The sequence below is a fragment of the Cryptotermes secundus genome, unplaced genomic scaffold (genome assembly GCF_002891405.2).
Source record: "Cryptotermes secundus unplaced genomic scaffold, Csec_1.0 scaffold206, whole genome shotgun sequence".
NCBI lineage: Eukaryota > Metazoa > Arthropoda > Insecta > Blattodea > Kalotermitidae > Cryptotermes > Cryptotermes secundus.
Window position 1 is genome coordinate 186745 of NW_019734313.1, and position 22461 is coordinate 209205.

General features: G+C 38.2%; 2 protein-coding genes across 11 annotated transcripts in view; one reads left to right on the forward strand and one right to left on the reverse strand.

Moving 5' to 3' along the window:
- Positions 1-14428, forward strand: part of LOC111868511 — a 25513-nt gene extending 11085 nt beyond the window's left edge. Inside the window, exons 7-15 of the mRNA XM_023859202.2 lie at positions 1146-1328; positions 3389-3544; positions 6004-6257; positions 6754-7008; positions 9050-9194; positions 10568-10719; positions 11103-11285; positions 12529-12780; positions 14035-14428. Coding sequence (XP_023714970.1) covers positions 1146-1328; positions 3389-3544; positions 6004-6257; positions 6754-7008; positions 9050-9194; positions 10568-10719; positions 11103-11285; positions 12529-12780; positions 14035-14222 — 1768 coding nt within the window. The 3' untranslated portion in view covers positions 14223-14428. The remainder of the gene's footprint in view (positions 1-1145; positions 1329-3388; positions 3545-6003; positions 6258-6753; positions 7009-9049; positions 9195-10567; positions 10720-11102; positions 11286-12528; positions 12781-14034) is intronic.
- Positions 14429-19964: 5536 nt separating this feature from the next.
- LOC111868519 (zinc finger and BTB domain-containing protein 24) overlaps positions 19965-22461 on the reverse strand; it is a 140262-nt gene continuing 137765 nt past the window's right edge. For all 10 annotated transcript variants that reach the window (XM_023859217.2, XM_023859215.2, XM_023859220.2 and 7 more), the window contains one exon: positions 19965-22083. In XM_023859217.2, coding sequence (XP_023714985.1) covers positions 20773-22083 — 1311 coding nt within the window. In that variant the 3' untranslated portion in view covers positions 19965-20772. The remainder of the gene's footprint in view (positions 22084-22461) is intronic.

A 22461-nucleotide genomic window follows, 5' to 3' on the forward strand; every position in this document is an offset into this window, starting at 1 on the left:
CAGATGTTTCTTACACGTTGTGTGTTCTGTACGCAAGTGAGATAAATAAGTGACCAAAAAACATTGTTACACTCGACGGATTTTTCATTGACAATTTGTGATTGATAGTGTAACGGACCAAAAATGAAGCAATTCAAAAAAAAAAAAAAATCCTTGCCTTGGATGCAGAAAAACAGCATAAAATATATGTCCAAAATAACTAATTTTCCCATGGATGTCTGATATGCTAGTTCATAGTTCATAGTTGTAATTTATTTAATAGTGCTGTCAGTGGGTCAGGATATGGCATATTGAATGTTTGCGTGACAATGAATTTGAAAGGATGCAGTAGGAAGAGGTGGTAGCCTAATTTAAGTTATTATCATAGCTCAGTTAGGATAGGAAGTGTCCTGGATGAGATTTGAATCAGGCATCTCCTGAACACAAGTCAGAAGTATTACTGCTTGAGCCAACTTGCTTGTGTTTCTGGTACCAATACCCAGATACAGATCAATTTACTCAACTGCAGCGTTTTCCTTCTTAGGAAAAAAAAAATCCTTTATGCAAGCAGTTCTTTCTACTCACCACATCTCATTCTGATTTAAACGAGTTTCAGGAAAAGGGTGTTGCTATATTACAAGCAGAAATCACAACTCATCCACCCTAAGAAATTAAATAATGATAAGAAACCTCTGTCCATGACCTTACTTCTGCCACCTCCTCCAATTAGTCACCATAAACCTCCATCCCCCTTCATTTAGGCCCATTAGGTGACAGTCAAAGATGTTTCTGGCAAATAAAAATGTCACAGTGAATATATAACATTTTTATTGTAAATTCACTATGAAATGCCATGTTTGTTTGTCGCAGTGTAATATTTCACTTCCAAATAATAACATGAGATTAAATGTATTACCATCTGTAACATACAATCAGATATATAACCTCCAAATTTACCACTGAGTTTATTGAAAAAATATCATGGTATATATAATGTATAATTCTGATTTTCAGGAATAAGCTGGGATCATATGTTTTTCTGCATCTTGGCATTCATTGCACTTCTTACCTTCAGGTTAATGAGTTGGGTGGTTCTTTGGAAGATCTCTCAATGAGGGTCCCTTTGGTTTGATTTCATTCTTTCAAATAATTTGTTATGTTTTCAGAAAGCATTGGAGGAAAGATGGGCCAGCAACTGGGATTGGGTCTCCCCGAAAAGGCACAAAGAAGGCAGAATTAATGGCTGGATTCTTTTTGATAGACATGCATCAGAATCTTGAGAAGCCACCTGAAAGTCTGGGCATCGAGATGGAGCCTGATGATAATGATACTTCAGACTTCCAGCAAAGGTACATTGTCTGTTCTAAATTCATGTGGGTCTTGAACCCAGACAAGGAAGAAATGCATAATGACACTGGAATTGAGATAAATATATGGTCAGTAAAAGAAAGAATAAATAATGAAAAAAAAAAAAGAACTAAAATACAGGATGGGTGAAACATATTTCATTCAGAAAGACTGATTTTATATATACAATTACGTAAATATTTTCACACCACAAATAAATAAGTTACAGAAGAATACTAGAACGAAATAAGTCATGATTATAACAGCTTTTAGGCTGTGTCATTGGCACTTGAAAGAAGTATGGAGCAAAGATTCCAGTCCAAGAAATGTCACATACACTACAAAATAAATGACGTGTAACGGCCAGGATTTCTTCTATGTGTTGACATAATGATGAGCTCAAAACAGGTTTCCATCTCTCAGTAAACCTAGCATCCACCTTGAACAGCAGAAGTAGTATGCTACAAAATTTCAGCATTCTTGATTTATCGTCTCCTTCAGTTTCTTGAACCACCCAAGTTTGGCAGAGGAACACATGCAAATCATCATTCAGCATCGCCTGAAGGGTTGATCCCTTCATGTCCATACAATTACTGAGTTTTGGATATTATCAATCATCCTCTTTTTTTTCTTTCTTTCTTGCTTAAAACATAATGTTTTGGTGACTGAACTCTGTCTCTGTCCTGAGGTAAAAGCCTACTCAGTTGGGCCCAACCAATAGAGCTAGTCCCTAATACCGGACACCACCATCAACACAAGACAGTATATATGAATCATCCTGACAGAAATGTGGTTTGTGCACTGGCAGCTTCAAGAACTTTTTTGTGTTCTGAGAGGACCACTAGTTAACACTAAATTCTTTGAAACATCTTTATGTCTAAGTGACTGAGCCAGAATTTAATATTTGTTCAAATCTTACAATGTTTCTTTATAATGAGAGAACAATGTGAATTATTAACATTAATATTTTCTTTTTATTTTAATTTTAAAATAGTTTAAAATGTGTCAGATATTCCTTGCTCATTTTATCTTTAGAAGCCCAAGAATGAGCTTGTACGTATAAGGCCAGAATGGGCTTTCAGCCCAATCTTGAAGGAATTACTGCTTTAAAGACCAGTATCAGTTAGAAGTGTTCCTCAATTTAAGGTTTTCCTCATTTAGTGTTCAACTTAAATTATCCCAAGTCAATAACTTCCTTGACAAATTACTTCCATTTTAGATTTTCCTCAGCTGTGTGTTCAGATCCACTTCATCCAAAAGAAATCTTAAAAGGGGGTTTCACTCTGTTTGTAACACTTTCTTAACATTCTTTGACATTTTGTGAACAGAGTGTATGTATGAATTTTGTTTGGACTGTTTACCTGCATATTAGTAACTAACTGACCAAGCAAGATGATGGGGCAATAACACTGTACTTGTATTTTTGAGGAAGTCGATTCTAATCTTGACCAGGAACTGGCTACAATGACTGAGGCTTGTTGTGTTTTCCTCAGTCTCTCCAGGCAAATGCCAGGTATCATCTTGATTAGTTCATGACCACATCCTTCCAACTATTTTTTCAATTTATCATATGTTTTAACCATCAACACAACAAATGGAGCACGGATATCTTAAATGAAGACAACAGATGTTGACATACATTTTACTTATATAATATAAGCATAAATTTGGCAACATGTTTCGACCTATAATTTAGGTCATCCTTAGACACCTCTCTTTGATTTATAGCTCAGAACATGTATCCCAATTTATGCTTATATTAAATAAGTAAGATATATACCAAGATCTGTTGTCTTCATTGGAGATATTCCTGCTTTATTTGTCGCGATGACGGCTATAACATAGGATAAGTATTATATATACAACAGGCTGCGATCTATAAAGTTTATTTTTCAATTTAATATTCACAAACTGTCTTACTATTTTACAGCATATAATCTGAGGCACTGACAGCATTTAAAGAAAACACAAAAGCTACTAATATTATTAATAGAGATGCAGTGTCTTCTCCCTGTAGTAGGAACCAGATTTGATATAATTCAGATGAACTGGTTTGTGGTAGGTTTGGTGAGAAGTTGTTAAGGGATGCAGGGGTCAATCTGACAGAATTGGAGGAGGAGGACTTGCGATGTGGGGGGTTGCTGCTTGCTACTAACCTCACTTATAACACCCTGAACCACCTGGCTGAAGACTGCATGCTGCAGAAATGCAGTTTCAGGTAACAATGTATGATCATATCTATACATATGTAAGTATACTTCATTTCCAAGTAACTCAACAGATTTCAGTCAACTTTGGTTTTGAAGGCTAGCATGGAACATTCTCAGGGAAATTTAATTTTAGTTCCTATCACTCTCCTATAAAACTTTATATGATGCTTAACTTCAACTTCAACAAATTTCTCATGAACTGCTTATTGTACAAAAGGAAGGGATGTCATAAAATGTGGAGTTCATTAGCATCTACAGATCTGTTTGGGATATGTTTCAGTATAATGTACATTTAATAAAATGCATGGGAAAAGTTGTTCATGCCTCTGTGCATTGTAATAGATCTGCTGCTAAAGAGTTCTTTCAGCAGTAGACTTGTATCTGCAATAAGGGAACATCAAGACAAATTATGGTTTTGAAATCACAAAGAGTGTATTTGGAAAACATATAGGATGAACTGAAGTTCATGCACAAGCTCTCCATAGTGTGACCTTGTTAAAAATAAGTTCAAATGTTATGCAATAAATGAAGGCCGCGCCATAGCTCAAGCGCTTAGTCACTGGCTTCCCGATGCCAGGTCTGGTCAAGTGGGATTTGTGGTGGACAAAGTGGTGCTGGGGCAGGTTTTCTCCGAGTACTTCGGTTTCCCCTGCCAATCTTCATTCCACCAATTGCTCCACCATCACCCTTACCTATCATCTGGGACTGGTACAATAGGCCAGAAGTGGCCGCAGTACAAGGGACTTAGTCCCACCCCGCTAGCAATACAAAAAATATGCAATATATGATGCTTAGTTTTCAAGATACATATGCCTGTTCTCAGAAGCACTGTTTGCCACGATGATAAAAAGCGTGTTGTTAGGTTTTCTTGAGACACACAGTACAGAGCAGGGGTGAGCTGTGATCACGTGATCATGGAATACACAGACAATGAATACTATGACATGCCCTTACATCTTTGGTACCTGTAGTAGTTGAGCTGCATAGAAATATGTGTTAATGTGATCCTGGTTGACACCATCCAGATGCTACTGTGTTTCAATGATTAGAGCAGCACCTGTGTGGGACAGGAAGTGTAACATATATAGAACACATGGACTGCACAGACACCAACCTATGAAGATGCCATAGCTGCAGGTGTGGAACAAAAGTCATGGATAAAGTCACATGATACTGTATGAGAATTGGGGTTAATCCAACTGAGGGTCCTCGAAGTACTTCATGACCCTCAGTTGCATCCACATCACTACTTGCAGAGGGCACATGTGTTTCCAGGAAATCATCCTCTACAATACAGTTCTGTGAATAGCTGTGAGATCAACACACTGTGGATAAGCTCTTTTTACGTAACGTTCTGTGGAGTGACAAAGCATATTTTAAGCGTGATGGTGTGTTCAGTGCTCATAACAGTGATAATCATCATGCTATCATCAAATTTGTGTATGAATTCCACTTCAGCTCCAGCATTTGGGCTGGAATCATCTGGGACATTGTTGTGGGCCCTTATCTGCTACCTGACAGGCTGACTGCTCAACCATTTTTGATTTTCTGGAAACTGTTGTATCTTGTTTTGGCTGCCTGCAGATATATCTCTACTTGTGAGGCAGAGGTTGTGGTTTCAGCATGATGGAGCTTCAGTATCCTGTGGGGAAGAGTCCAGCAATGGTTGAATATGACATATCCAGAAAGCTGGACTGAACATTAATGGTCAATTGCACAGCTTCCTCAATCAACAGATCTAACTCCAATGATTTTTTTTTTCTGAGGGAGCACCTGAAGTAGCACTTTTATGCAGACCTTCCCAGGACTATCAAAGATCTCATGGCAAGACTTCAAGCATCTCTGACATAAGATAATGCCAACATGTTAAGGCATGTTCAAGATAATGTCATGCAGTGCCCTAACATCTGCCTTCAAATGGATGGAGGCTGCTTCAAGCAGCTACTGTAACTATGAGGCATCAATGGTTTGATCGTTTAATGGCTTGTATCATTTGATAGTGACATGTATATTGAACATTAAATATCACAAGACATATACTGTATGTGCAATATTTTCAACCTATTTCTTAACAATGAATCACACTATGGAAAACTAGTGAACAAATTTCATTTTGTCTGTATGTACTCAAATAATCTAAGTATACTTTTGCACTATTATTAAATTGTTAACAGCGGAGTGTTAAATTTAAAATGACTTCCTTGCTCTTTAAAATATTGACTGAAGATGGACTGAACATGTCCAAAACCTGCACTAGGCATGGGATCAGTGAGTTCTTTAACATTTAAAATATGGAAAATTAAAGAATCTATCATTCAATATTCAGAACAATAATTATGTTAATTTTGTATTGAACAAAGAATGATATTTCTCTGGGGACTCAGGAATGTCAAGAGGGATTTCAGTTTGAAACTAACAGCAACACATGTAACAGTTTTGAGACCCACTGAGATGTGCCCACAATCAGGGAAGGTGGCCCTGATGTTTGCCCACCTGACTACAAGGAAAGTGATGATCGCACTTTCTGGATCTACTTCTTCTTGCGCTTTGTGGGGACTGTGATGCTGTCTGGTGGAGTCAGCATGCTTGACCCCATCGCCCTAACTATGATACAGAAGTATGGTGGACAGTTTGGGCGCGAGAGGCTTTTCTCCACCATTGGCATGGCCATATTCTCCCCTCTGGCTGGACTGCTTATGGACCGGAGCAGCCGTCAATTGAGTAGGTATACTTCTCTGCATAGCAAAGTGGTGTCACAACCCAGAAACTACAATCTATAGTAAAATACATAGCATAAAATTATAAATTCTGTTGTTGACATAGCAAATATGCTCTATTGAATAAAGGTGTACATTATTTTTCTTGTATTTTGTCAAAAATATGTTACATTAAAAATATTTCAGATAAATAGGTCTTAATAAGATTTATATTCTTCTCATGTGAACTTTATATAAGATGAACAATTTTGAGAAATTTTGTAGTTATATTTGTGCTTCATGTAAAGAAGGGTTTATACTGGAATGATAAAAAACCTAGACTAAATTTGCATGACAACTTTAAGTATAGACCCACCTAACACCAGATCTTAAAGAAGTCAATCAAGTAGTATCAGAAATAAAACATGCAATTTACATAATCTGTGCAATGAATGCATAAACATTAAATGTAAATTAAGAGCTAAGAAGTACATACCATGATTATATTCATTGATTTACAGATTACACAGACTACTCAGCTGCATTCTACACCTATGACATCTTGCTGGGCATTTCAGCCATCACGATTCTCTTAATGCCCCTTGGAGTGCACTTGCCAGCCGACAATATAATGCGTGACCTTCTGCGTATTGTTCGTTTGCCACCTGTCCTCCTCTTCATCTTTTTCCTCTTTGCACTTGGTAACTTTTGGGGTTTCATTGAATCCTTCCTTTTCCTGTACCTCAAGGAACTTGGAGCCCCCAACTCTTTGCTTGGTAAGCTGAGTCACAGAATTACATTTTGAAGTTAAATAACATAATGTGTATAAAAGGTGCAGTCTGTTTTATGAAGATGGTGAAGATCTAAATGTAAAATTAGAAGTATATGAAAATTATGAGTATCACAAACCAAATTTCCAAACAATTATTAACTTTAAGGTATACAGGGGTTCAAAAATAACTTTCTCACATGTAAATATCTTAATGCTATTTTCCTATGGAAACACAAAACACATGAGAGGTCTGTATCACACGTCTTGAGAAGTAACCATTGTGCTCGTAACAGTTAACATCAGTTAGCTGTGTACAGATTTATTAAAGCAGGTTCACCAAATGCTGAGTTTCCTACAGTCAATAAAGTAATTTGAAGCTTCTCAGTTGGGTCATATTTGCAAATTTAATGCATGATGTGCTACTGTTCAGGTCTGGTCTTTTTTGACGTTCAAGAAGATCCATGAAAAAAACTGTCCTGCTTTCTCTCAATAGCTAAAAAGCTAACAATTTCTGACTTTCAGCAATTAAAATTGTAAGGCCAGGATAAAAAATGTTAATTTTTCTCTTTCTCCACAGAAGTAAAATAGCTAGTTTTCCTCTTTGTATAACTTATACACATTTCTGATAACAGATATCGTTGTCTCTTATGGAGGCATTAACAATCTGAATGTCCAAACATTTTTTTGTGGTATGTGCAAAAAATATACAAAATATTAAAAAAAAATATATATATATAGTATGGAAAATCGTCCATTTATCAGCCAGGAAACACATATTAAAAGGCACTCTCGGCTGGTATGGGACAGTTTAAGATTCTGAAGGATTACACCTGTACGCTTTCATACCATGTACACTACTAGTTCTTAGCATTTAACAGATATAACTCACATATACGTGTAGAAGTTACAGTGATTCATCACTTTTCATGACACCACAATATTTTGCATGGTGACCATATTGTTGCTTAATATTTTCATAAAGAAATGTCAATATGTGTCTCATATTTGTAAATGACTGTTATGAAACAATTTCTAGCAACTACACTGAATGATGCTAACATTGTTCTCACCACACCAGTATTCATGGCAGCATGTTGGTATATAATTATTGCTTCATGACAGGAAGTCAAGTACTGATATTTGGAGGTGTCCATTGGCATTATGTACATTCAGAATTTTGTTGAAATTGGTCAGTTTGGATCTGTGTTATTAACATCTACAAGTGAATCAGGAGATAGGCTGACATACACATGAACACATTCATGCACCTAAAAGGGTTCTGAAGAAGGAATCAACTGAGTAGTGGTAATGCTGTAGATATATATTTGTTACTTATATTACATCAATATTGGTCATGATACCAGTTATCCTAATGCAGATTTCTTGTGCTTCTCCTCAGTCTCTCCAGAAAAACTTCCACATAGTATCTTCAAACAGGCCACAACTGCCTTTTTCCAAATCATAATCATCTTTCCCTCTCATTCACCACTCTGTAGCATATCCAATTAAAACAGAATCTTTTTTTTTTCCTTGGCACTACAGCCCCAGTGGGCCTAGGCCTACCTCCATGAACTTCTCCGTTCACAAAACAGAATCATTAGATATCCTAAAACTCTATAAACCAAGAAGTTACTTTGGAACCTTAAAAACAAAAATTGAAGTATTAATTTGATATTAATTATAAGAACTGCCCACCCACCCTCCTATCCAATTTGTAGGAGGCTGTTTACCTGAGGGTAAAGCAATAGGTGTGAAAGATACCCACTCACATCCATCTACTGCCAAGAATAAGATTGTGTGCAGCTATATCTTCATGGTACGCTCCTTAATTAAGAACAGGGACAATTTTACCCTCTTCACTTTACCAAACAGACACACACAATCAATTTGTAACATGCTTATAACGAACAAAGTGAGGTGGCCCCATCATTTTCCCTTCAGAGCGTGCCAAAACTATTTCCTTTTCTTGAGGCTTGTAGTTTAAAACCTGTTCAGTCTCTGGAGTCATGCAATTTCCTGTTTGTTATAACAATGCTACATTCCAGGTATTACTGTAACGGTTGGGTCTCTGAGTAGCATTCCATTCCTGTATGGAGCTGGTAAAATCATGCAACAGTTTGGCCATGTTAACATTATCATCATTGCCTTCTTCTCGCATGCAGCACGCCTTGTTGGCTATTCCTTCATTGAGTAAGTAAACTCTGTTAATTGTTCTGGATATAGTCAGTGATGTTAATATTGAAGAGGTGAATTTCATGATGTCACAAAAATATGACATCAAGGGTTTTTTCTTTTAAATTCACAACTATGTTTCCTGATGAATGATATGAATACATTTTCCCACACTAACACTCTGGTAGTAAAAACAAGAGTTTCAACATTGCTGACACCAAAGCATACTATCTGACAATCCTGAGACAGCTCTATTCATCTCACATCCTCATAACTTAATTCACAATCACCCAATTTAATATTATGCATTTGCTCTTCCTCATAGACTACATGTCCAGCCCATTGTAACTGCCTTGATGTTGCTATTACAGCAATACTCGGTTACTTGTATAAATCATAAAGTACCTAATAATATTCTCTGTTCTCCACTTATTTCATGTTTCTTAAGTCCAAATATTTTTCTCAGCAATTGTAGTTGTGTTCTCTCACAGCGAGAGATGAAGTTTCAGAAAACAGAAAGTACATAAATTCCTTCTCTATTATCTAAGAAAAGCAAGAACTGGCTAATGGACTGGCATGAGCAAGAAACCAAGGATATTTGTAGAGTGGTAAGATGCCTTAATCATTCTTCACATATAAGAATTGAATGCAGATTGGAAATCACCACCCTGACAAGATTTATTATGGTTTTCCATCAGGAAAAATCTGGAATAGGCAAAGTAGAGGCTGCAATTGCTTTCACTTTGAGCATCATCCCCTAGTATCCAATCATTTCTTATTATATGCCATTGCGGGATGTCAGTTCTGGTAGGACAGAGAGACAATCACATAAATATTTATAACAAATATTTGTTGCTGTTAGAAGGGTATAGATGAGCAGGCAGGCAGAGTGTGTGGTAACCGGTGAGGTGCTGTAGGCCCTGACTCTAAGGCAGGCGGTGCCTGATGAATGCTGGTGAAAGTCTGGCCACAATAAGCTGGTTCATCAGTCATCCTTGCGTCGGTGGCTGGGTGACTGCATGCTGGCCAGTCTTCTCTGCATTGGCAGGCAGATGACTGCAAGCCAGCCAATCTTCCTTATGTCAGCTGAGGGCGTTGCTGCTAACAGACATGCTGTTGCTGTCTGCGCTCCAGATAAGTTGTCTCAATGTAAGTGCAGCTGTGACTGACCACCATGTTGGAGGTCTGCATCTTTATGCACTGTCACTAGTGGCTCCCAACCTGATGGGCGTTGGAGCTGCCGTAGTCCATGCTGATTGGCTAGCACTTGCTTCAATGTGGGAGGCTCCCACACCACATCATCTCAGTAGCTAATACAGAATCATTAAATAGCCAGATATTTACCAACACTAGTCAAGGACTGCAGCCTTAGTAAATGCTCTTTCTTGCAGGAACCCATGGTGGTGCTTTCCATTTGAAGCAATTGAAGCACTTGCTGTTCATCTCATGTGGATTGCTGCTGCCACCTACTGTGCAGTTCTAGCACCTAAAACACTTCTTGCAACTCTGATTGGTGTTCTAGGGATGGCACATTTCAGTTTAGGTAATATAAACTAGGCTTTAATCAATACTGGCAATTTCATGAGTAATACTTAGTAAGAAGAGTGTAGGCATCCACTGCCTGAATAAAGTAAAGATCAAATACAACATACAATTATGAAACTTTAGATTTTCCTGTATCATGCATCAGTCACATGTACTTGTAAATCCCGTTATCACAGTATATCTACATTTCCCAGTTCATCATTCATAAATCATCCTACCGTTGGAAATGGGAGATTTCGTTTTCCTTTGTATACAAAAGGTAAGGAAAATTCAGAAGAGGGTACACTCATTATTCAGCAGACATAGAGAAGAATTAAGTGAAAGTATACTTGCAAATAATAACCGTATTCTGTATGGACAATTCTGACAATTGTTGCACAGGTCGTGGAAGTGGCAGTTATGTGGGGGGATGGTTGATCAGTGTAATGGGTACCAGGGAGTCCTTCCGCATCATGGGGTTTCTGGCCATTGCTGGTGGTGTGGCCTATGGATTGCTTCATTACTTCTGGTTGCGGAAAGTGGAATTGAATGCAAAGGATGAGGATGCAGCAGCTGCTGCAGCAGGTAACACTGGCTGATACAGCTGGCACATTTATCCAATTGATCGCAGTCACTTCACTAATTCAGCTTCATTTCCCACTATGTTCAATACCTCTGGGACCCACCCAGCCTCCTATCTGCTGGATAATGGAAGTCTCTTCTAGGGGCCAAAGCAGCCAGAACATGAATACAACCATTTGACTCCAAGCCCTTTATACACCTTCATGACTTGATAATTTGAGTGATGACTTGATAATTTGAGTGAGGCAACTTTCATCTTACTTTTTACAGTAGTAAAATTATGGGTACCTTAAAACAGGTCACGACCTTCCAGATACTATTGTTTTATGCTATATAACATATTAAGCCAATAAAGCACTGTTACACAAATCAAGAACCTTCCCAATTCACCCACACCAAACCAAAGAAAATGATGTCAACAAAAACTACCATGAATGTGTGTACAGCATGAAATTTTAACATAAACTGCTGTGGTAATTAGCATGACAATTGGTAACACTGTACAACTTATCTCACTGTGATTCATTTTCCATGCATTATGGCACTTGAGGGACACGCTGAAATTGTGATATGACTGAATAGGCATGCTGTGAACTTTCAACTACATATTATACACAGTGAATTAGGTTACATCTTTATCCTTCAGATGGCACAGTTTTGACATACATAACAAAAATAAGACTCACAAATGCCTCTGCTATGCATGGAAATTATTTCTCACTTTCAGTACTCTGTCATATGTTTAATATTTTTGAGTGATTCAAAATGAAAACCTTCCAAAGGGATTTTGTTCTGGGAACAAGAAAAACTCTCATGATGCTTATATGGTTTAGTACAATGTATGTATCAACACTGGTATTTATTCTTTGGCTAAGTCATTTCACTGAAAGCACTGTGTGGGAAGAAGTACTGTCCTGATGAAAAATGCATTAGTCTTAAAAATCATTTAGTCTTTTCTGTCTAGTGAACTGCCATAAATATTCCAAAATATTAAGGTAGATTATGTGGTTCATTGGTTGTTTTAGACAAATATTTGTAATTAATAATGCCTTTGATACCAAAACAAACTGAATTTCAATGACTGTTGGACAGAAAATTGATGAATCATGTAGCCTTGTGATCAAACACACACCAATTTACCAGTGTTCCCAGCTGTTGAACAAAAACATCAGTTTAGTTATCTGTAATATCCTGTATTACCTACCTATGCAGCTGATAAAGCATCAAGTTACACACCCTATTGCAGAATGTGGAGAAGGGGATCACCTGAACAGCGAGGCTGGTGACACTGCTGCACCCAGTGTAGAGAGATTAAGTCTAATTGTTGAAATGAACCATCATGGCTCACTAACTTCACTTCATGACAGCAGCCACAGAGGCAGTTCCATCTTTGAACTGAGGCCTGATGGAAGTGCTTTGAAGGACCTCTTACAATCTGCACATGAAGCAAACCACTGCAGAGAATCCAAACCACAACTGAACTGCAAAACTTCTGGTGGTATGTGAACAAATTATTTCTGTATTGCACATTGAAACTTTTCATGCACCATAATCTGCAATGCTTTGAGGAATAATACCTGAAGTCCTGTATTTGAAGGCCAAAATCAAGTACACTTCATTTATTCTGTGAAGAAGACAAAATTTCAAAAACAATCTCAAATGTCAGATGCTCAATACCTATTTTTTTTTTAGATTAACATGCTGACCATTGATAAGCAACACATGAAATATGTAAATGCACTGATTTGTTGGTAACCACCTACCAGACTGGAAGGTACCGTAATCCAGAAGATCAATCTAAAATGGCAGATATCTTTGATTTTACATTAGCAGCCTTCAGAAATTAATCCTATGACTAATTCCAACCTCTGGACACACACATAATACATATCCTCCCTTCGCCCCCCCCCCCACCACCAAGGAAGAACTGAGAACTTCTTAAAAAATAANTATAAGCTACAGAAAAATAAGCCATTAACATCTCATCATATGGTGCCTGTATTTATAATAGCTAGAATCTAGAATTGTACATAACAGAAATAATTAGAATCCTACATGAGATTCATTAAGATCCATGGAACATATGTAAGACACCTGTGTTGTTAGGAGCCCTGTGATTGATCAGGCAAATATGATAGGTGTATTGCAATTGGTTCAGATGAGTGATCAATGTAACTGCTGCTCCTAGACGGCAGTAGACATCAAGGCATATGGCACTTGTGTATATTTCCCTTTTCCCTATCCCAGATGCCAGGAGGATATCCCATGCAGATTCCATGGAAGCGCATGGGAGGACAGGCAAAGAAAATGGTGCTGGAAAGGCTGTTGCTCTTCCCATCCCATCCTCAACTTGACCATTCTAATTATATGAAGTTCCTCATTATGCAACTTTCTCCAACCTCCTATTATTCCATCCCTCTTCAGACCAAATATTCCCTCAGAACTCAAAATACAAATAATTTTTCCTATGCGAAAATGGAATGGCTCCAGAAAGCCCAAAATATTCTATATAACATTCAACTGCTGTCATCTGAACTAGGCCCAATCCCAATTATTGTCCTTGCTATGATGCAAGGTCCTGCCAAAGGGCTGAGATGGGCCAAGGTCCTGGACCATGCTAACCTCTAGCTGATGACAGGCTAAATTACTACAGCGCAAAATATACAAATCATAGATAATGACGTACCCTACATTTGGTGGATTTGGCACCAAACACTTCTTTGGTAATAACTCATTTCTATTTAAACTACAGGTGATTACATGAAAGCTGGCAAAGAACAGGCGACTAAGAAAAATACTGAGAATCTTCCAAAGCCAGGAAAAGCAATCCCTGCATCTTTGACCATGGAAGTGTGGAAGAACTGTCATGACTCTGTTCAAGAAGCAGAGGGTGAAGCTGATGAAGGCTTCAAGAAAGTGCCAAACCACAAGACATCCTAAGACAAGTGCTCGATAGGAAGGACTCATGTTTACAGAAAGAGGGACGATATGGAGCTTAATTTGCAAAATCTTGTAACTTTTAATTTAGTGAAACCAGTTAGTCTGACATGGATCTATTTAAAAGTATGCGTATTTTTGTCATTATGAATCTTTACTACATAATAATGTTGTGATTTTAAATATGTAATAAAATTCTTCATACAGAATGAGTAGATACATTTATATTTATTTCCATACCAAATTTCATGGCCTTGCTGCATTATTTTATAATCATTAAGGTGAAAGTGAACAAATATAGATTTTGCATGGTTACTGTATTGCCATCATATATTTGCGGGAGCCACCCATATTGAATCAAGCGCTACCGCGGGCCATGGCAGCTCCAACGCCCATTGGTTCGTGTGCTGTGGGCAACAACGTATAAAGATGCAGACCTCTGACATGCCAGTCATCAATTGCAGTCTAAGAACCATCCACTGCTATACAACGACCCAGTAATAAGGTTTCAGTGGAAACAGATTGGTATCAAACGTTAATGGAACTATAGAAGCGAGTCATTCCTTTCCAGTCAGTGCCTAAGTTACATAGTGTGGACCAACTGGAGATCAAGAGGATACAACAAGAAGGCAAAACAGAAGTGCAGAGCACTACTAAGCAACGACTAATGAAGGTACAACAGACTGGAAAATTGGGAGTGTGTTTAATGGGTGTAAGAAACTTATCCATATAATCATTCTAGCAACAATAAATATTTGTTATAGGAGTTCAGTTGCCTCTTCAAGCATCAACAATCCCACAGATTCATAAAAAAGTACAAGATTAGAGAACCTAACTTGTTGGTTTATTTAATGCTTATTCAAATGCATAGGTTATGCAGCACTAAGTGTAGGATGATTTTGTATAATGCCTTCCTGCAATGTTTCACAAATCACCGCTATGAAAGAAAATGTAAAATTTACATTTCACTTGGCTACCACATTATAATTTTAGATTTTTAAAAGAAAGTACAACTTCAAACCCTAACTTGTAATTAAGATCTAAAAGCTTGTGACGATGGTAAATTGTTACAATTAATATGTTGTTGGACATTATCCATCATCTTGCCTATTCTTAAGAAAATGTCCTGTTTCTTTTAAAACACATTTCAGGGACTCGATTCTGTCCCTGTCCTCAGGTAAAACCTACTCAGTTGGGTCCAATAGATGACAGAGCTAGCCCCTATCACTGGATAGTGTGATTTGGTCTATAATAGAGGCTCCAAAACTGTGGGGCATGAGTAGTTTCTGGGGGGGGGGAGGCGTTGTGTTGTTTGTATGAAAAACTATTTTAAACAAAATATGGGGTAACAGTTTTAAAACCCTTTGTGTTGTTTAGGTAGTTTAGTTGTCATACAGTACTACAGAATTCAAATTCATAGAGCATTGGGGGTTTCAGGAAGTAAACGTCAATATGCAGGGTATGGACAAAATAATGGAAACACTAAGAAACTGAGGGACAGAATTTGTGTTGGCTACACTGAAAGAACTTTGTTTATAGACTCTTTAGTGCTTGTGTCATTGAATTAGTGATTGTGTTGAGTGACAGTCCGTGTGAAAGAATCAGAAATTTCCAAAGAAACCTTGAGGACTGTTTAAAAAAATCACAGAACTACTGCAGCACAGGTGGGAACAGAACTGAATATTCAACTTGAAGACTGTTTCCACGAAAACTATCCAACACGAGTTTCAGAAATCCAACACAAATCCATGGAAAGGCTGAAAGTGCTAAACCTCTGGCAACTTGGCAATGTGGTGATCAAATATGATAGGCGTGTTGTGATTGGTAGAAATTAGTTACCTTCCCAAAAAAGAACAGCAGTGGTGGTTTGTGCAGAAGGTAACTGCCTGTTTCCATTTCTTCTATACCAGTTAACCATGCATCACAGATTGCTCGGACACATAGATTATTAACTACAGATAGGCTATTCATAGATTCTTGATTAAACTTAAGCCTTCTAACAGTAACAAAAACCTTCGATACTTTAACACATAAATATTTTAACTCTAATTAAAAGAATACAGAACCTAATTCGCCTTACAAAAAACAGGCATTACATAAAACTTTATCATCTGCATCCTGTACTGTGTCATGATTTGTGATATTCTGGTCATCAACACAACAAATATTTCAAAATAAAACAATTGTTTACACTGAAACGAGGAACAGGAACAACACAAAAACAAGGGTCTACATGATAATAAGTACAGATCAACCTCTAGAGAGAGAGAAACTCAACTGCCCATTACATTCAGGAAGACAAGAAGAAACACATATAAAACTATTATTATTTATATATATATATACAGGGTGTCCCAGGAGGAATGTGCCAGACTTCAGGAGGGTGTTACTTATGTTAAAGTATGCCGATATAACCCAAAACACTTATGTCCAAAGTTGAACGGTTACGGAAATAATGGCCCAAGAAAAGTGTGGTCTTCTGGCGGGTCCACGCACTGTACCTGTCAGCTGACAAGTCTTATCGATGTTTGTCCTTGAGTGTGGTGATAATGGCTCACACTGGCCACATACACTCGCATAACAGAATGCGCAGTCAGCCATGTTACGTCAGTGCTTGCCATCCATGTGTCATGTATAGTGCTTGGAACCCTAACGACAACTATGACATGACATGCAAGTTTTTTTGTAGTTCAATTTAATGGCTTCAATGTCACTCACAAGTTAGTTTGATGTTACGTACATTATTAACATTACAGAATCCACATATTCCTGCCAGTTTTAATATGTATTTTGTAATCAACAAGTGTGTAACACCTGTCAAAGTTTCACACTTCCCTGGCCATTATCTCCGTAACCGTTCAACATTGGACATAGGTGTTTTGGGTTATATCGGCATACTTTAACATAAGGAACACCCTCCCGAAGTCTGGCACATTCCTCCTGGGACACCCTGTATATATGAATAGAACAAAAACATTTGAACATATCAGCAAACCCCAAAGATAAATATCACCTGCAATATGTGACAAATAACAATATTTTACATTATAATGATGAGAGAATAAAAAAAAATCAGTTTACAATTTTAATAATTAGATGTATTATGATGATTATAATGATTAACACTAATATGGACCCATATTAGGCTATTTCGGTAATGTGGGACGCATTTAATGAAACTACCAATAAGTGGTCCAAAATATGGACTGAAACATGTAGCAGTTATTATTGAAAACCAATGTAACACACTCAGACTGCATTAATTTGAAATATTTGTTGTGCTGATCACCAGAGTATCACAAATTACATAAATTATAAAAACTTAAAATAAACACTGGCCAATGTGGAGGGGTACTAGCAGACAAGAGAAAAAAGCGCAAGCTCTCTCCTACTACTACATCAGCTGCCTAAAATAATCGAAGGTTACTGCCAGAATAGCCCTCGTAATTGACCCCATTCCCATGAAACTTTTCATTTTGAGGACAGATATAGAACTAAAAAGCGACCATTGGTTGGGACAGGCCAATAATTTTTTTGTGCTCTCATTTCCAGGTTCTAAATTGCCTATATAAGTATTCAGGATGGCATCATTTTTCATGGCTACAAATTTACTTTACTGTATTTCGACAATGAGGCCTCAACACTTCAAGCTGGGAGTGAGCTTGTTCACACAGTGGCTGCTGTTATTAACCTTTAACGGCCGAATGACTCGTATACATGTCGCAAACAGGGACCGGAGTTGGCCGAATGACAAGTATATGTGTCGCAGGACACGTGCACTCTTTAGGAGTGCTGACAGTTTGACCTTGGGTTTGAAACCAAAAGAAACCTACGTGAAGTCATGTCAGTGGCTCATTCCTTAGCTCTGAACAAACAAATCGTTTATCTCGGTCCTGATTTCAAAACTATTTATGTTTATATATGACTGTTTATGACCTGGTGAGCCAAATGTAGCCCAGCTTTGTTCTGAGAACTGAAGAGGAAATATTTGTCGGTGCTTACAGATCAGTGCTTCCAAAGCTTTCAAGGAAGTGTGCCGTATTCAAGGACTGGTTTTCAGTGGCGAATTATCAGTTAGGAAGTCAGTGTCGGATTGTGTTAAAAAGTTAGTGTCAGACTCATATATTTCTGTTTATATTATTTTGTGTCTCAGAAGAGGTATAAACCCACTGAGCCAGTATTTGTTTGTGAGTAGAAGGCATCTTCGTCACTGTGACTTTCCGTATCAGTGTCGGACTGGCACCTTTTCGACTACTATTACAATTATTATTTTTTATTGCTAGTGGGGTGGGACTAAGTCTCTTGTACTGCTGCCACTTCTGGCCTATTGTACTATACTATTACAGTTACTTTGCATCACTATTTTGCAAGTCTTTGTGAATCATCATAATTTATTCGATTTTGCTGGAAACCCCCCTCCCCCAAGATGGAACCTCAAAAACATGCCTGATGTTGTTACAAGAGTCAAGGGGCAGCTAAGTGTTGTTCGTTGGAAAGACAAGCGTGATGTGTATGTTCTGACGAATTTGCACCCTCCTCCATTGGAAGGCAACTTCCGAGAAGAATCTGGCCGTGCTGTCAAACCCCATGTAACTGAAGACTACAATGCACACATGGGCTTTGTTGATAAATCTGACAGGATGGTAAACAGTTATGGCATTGCTAGGAGGACATGGAAGTGGACAAAGAAATTGTTTTTCCACCTTCTAGATATGACTATTCTAAATGCATATCTATTACATAAGTCATGTGGTGAAAAAATGACACACAAAAAGTTCTGCAAAATATTGGTGCGGGATTTGATTCTTCAGTCACATGAGGCGAATATCACAGTCAGTGGCGTTTCTCGGGGGAGGCCAAGTTCATCTGGGGCCCAACTGAGTCAACTGGAGGTGAAACATTCACAACACTGGCCAGCCAAAGAAAAACAAAGATGTTGTCGTATTTGTTCTCAGAATAAGAAGCGCAGAACCACGGCCTACTACTGTAGAAAGAGTAACGTTGCGCTACGTGTGGAGGACTGTTTCGAGAGTGGCACACACGCGTCAGAGTGTGAGACAGCGTAAACTGTGAAGTGACGCAGTTCAAACTCACATACAGTTTGAACAAAATATTACTGTATATAGTGTGATCATATCTACAATATCATCATCATTCAAGATTGAAGAAAAAAACAATGGGTAAGCCCTTTGGAACTTCATAACATATATAATGAAGAGTATGTTTTGCATTTCATGACAAAATATTCACAGTTAATTTTCATCTGTAAAACTTGTTCTTTTATGTATATGTAGAAAATTTTGTTGTCTTTCAGGTTCTTTTTAGTTCATATTTCTATGTTGCATAGAACAGAAAATATGCATTTTTTCTGAAAGTTTGCGGTGATAATTAATTGGGGTGATTTAAATTCCGGCCGTACAGGGCTCCTGGCAATTTAAAAGTCCGTACGTTAAAGGTTAACAGCGAATGAGCTACACTACCATGTGATAGCACCACAGCCATTTTTGCATGTGGCAAACATCAGTGCAATGAACATGCATATTACCACTATACAGAACAGTTTCTGATACGACTTTAGGCCATCCCATGTCAGTGAACACAGTCAATGCAATGAGGCAGGTTCTCGTAGAAAGATAATTTCTGTTGTGATATAATGAGGACAGTAGTTCTGTTGATTTATAAGAACAAAAGGGTTAACTTATTCCAGGAACTATATAACTGTAAGGATCAGAATACAACACTAACCTTTTTTCAGCTTTCATGTTTCAGTTGCGACATACATTTACAATAACGAATTGTACAGAGAGTAAATTTACAGTCAGTGGCAGTCGAAATCAACCCATTCAAATGTAAGAGATTCAGCAGGGATTCATGTACACATAGGTGTGAAATGCTAAAATGTGTCCTGAACTCAAAATCATGGATAAATAAATAAATATCCTCCCTCAGTTATTGGTTCACTGCAAAATGTGGTCCTGGGATGTAGAGTAATTGAAAGGTATCGCAATACACATACATTGCTGAAACTGCTACAAACAGTAAAGTTAAAATTTTTACCATTTTTTGTGTCCATAAATTATCACTCATGTGGCAGTTTAACAAAACTCTCCTCTCCTGAATTCTATGGGAAAACAAAAACACATTTTCCCCATGAGAAGTTCATAGTACAAAAAGGGGATGGGGAATATGCACTATAAAAGCTTCAATATTTTTAACAACCTATATCACTCTGTTCTGTATCACCAGTTCATAAAAATGTGTTCATGGTCACGAATAGCTACAAGATTGACTCAAGATTTTATGCAACTGGGGAAATTCAGGGAGCTGCCATACCATATAATTTGCATATACAACAAGCCTTCACATTTCTTCCACTAAGGCCCCTCATGCTCCAAACATTCTCAATTTGAAACACACAATTTATTTCAGTTTTAAAAAAGGCCACCTTATATCTTGATGTTTGAAATGCTTAGCATCACACAACGGAACCTGAAAACTTCTTCCAGAGACACAAGTTCCAGTAATATCCTAGCTGCCCGCTCGGTGGGACACATTACATGCTTCCATTCCCTCTGTTATACCCCATGTTATGGTGAACATATGGATTCCCTGGAAATGCTGGCACACCAACTGTACCAGAGTGTGCTATTGCTGCTGCTACAGCTGAAGACATGGACGTGCCTTGATGTTGGTACAGGTGGTTTAATGATGGTGGGAACTCATGCAACATGGCACTATGTTGCTGTTGCTGATTATGGTGATGCATCTGACTAAGACTTGAAAGATCCCGTTGACTTGCTCGATCCAGATCAAGCATGTCTCTCTCAGAGTCACCACTACGGCTTAGTGTTGCCAAACTGTGGTGATGCTGTTGACGATGTACTTGGTGCACATTTGAGTTCAGAGCAGAGATGTGTGGCCTCTGACTTGCAGAACTTGGAAATCCATCCATAACCCTCCGCCCTCGGGACATCAGATCTGAATCGTCCATTCCAGATAAGTTTGAGGAACTGTTCATAGAATGCTGTTGTTGTCGGTTTGAGTGTATCTCAGAAATATTCAGATTCAGTGGTGCAAGTGACTGGAGGTGGGTGGCATTGAGAATCGAATCAGCAGTTGAACTGTTTATACGTCGGGAACCATTCATGCTCATGGCAGTTTGACTGCGATCACAAGAACCATCATCACCTGCAGACACCTGCAAACCATGCGCACTACTGCGTGAATGCTGAGATAGTCTTATATTGTTGCAGTTGTTCGCCTCTGCATCCCTTATCATGGAGGCTGCTGTCGAGATAGGTACGAGTGATGGCAACATAGAGGCATTCCTCAACATACTGGCACCAGAACCAGTGGTTAAATGTCCCATTACAACCCGTGCCACACCTGGGTCTGATGACACACTTCCTGAGAAGTCTATACTGGAAGATGATGACATAGATGCTGCGAGATTTGTAGAAGGTCTTGACACATTAGGACTGTGTAAATTTTTTAGTGTTGGGCTACCATACATGTGTGAATCAGAAGAGGACCGCCTCTGGAATTCTGAAATGGGGACAGAGATTTCAGATTTTGGCACAGGTGTCAGAGAGTTCGGTAATGACGAATTCATACTGATATTGGGCTGGTCAGCTGGTTGCTGCTCTGCATTAGAATTTGACCCTGTCACTGCAACTGATGGAGCCGATTCTGATGGCGCTTGGGAATCATTGTTTTCCGCAGCTGCAAGGGATGCTTCATACAAACGTAATTCTTCAGGATGCATGCGACGTTTATGTGAACGGCAGTTGGAACCATTGGCAAATGTGCGGGGACAGAATGTGCATGTGTAAGGTCGCCGTCCCGTATGAAGATTGTGATGATTCTGAAACATATGAACAATGGAATCCATAGAGGATATTTATAATGGTATATTATAAAAAAATACATTTTTATAATGTATACCATATGTAGAGGTACACTAGATACAAATGGGCTTCCTCATCTGTTTGAAGGTGGACAGCCCTGTCTTAAGGCAAACAATCATGAAAGATTTACTGACTGCAACTTGGCTCCATACAAACCATGCTACTAATGAATAAGTATGAAATAGGGTCTACAGCAGATGTATTTAGTTCTTGGGTTATTCAGTGACACCTACCTGATGGTGACATCAAGAGAGAACAATGAATGGAATTTCTGAGTTATGTGAAGATAAAACACTCTGAATACCTTATATTAACAGACAACTTATAAAAACAGA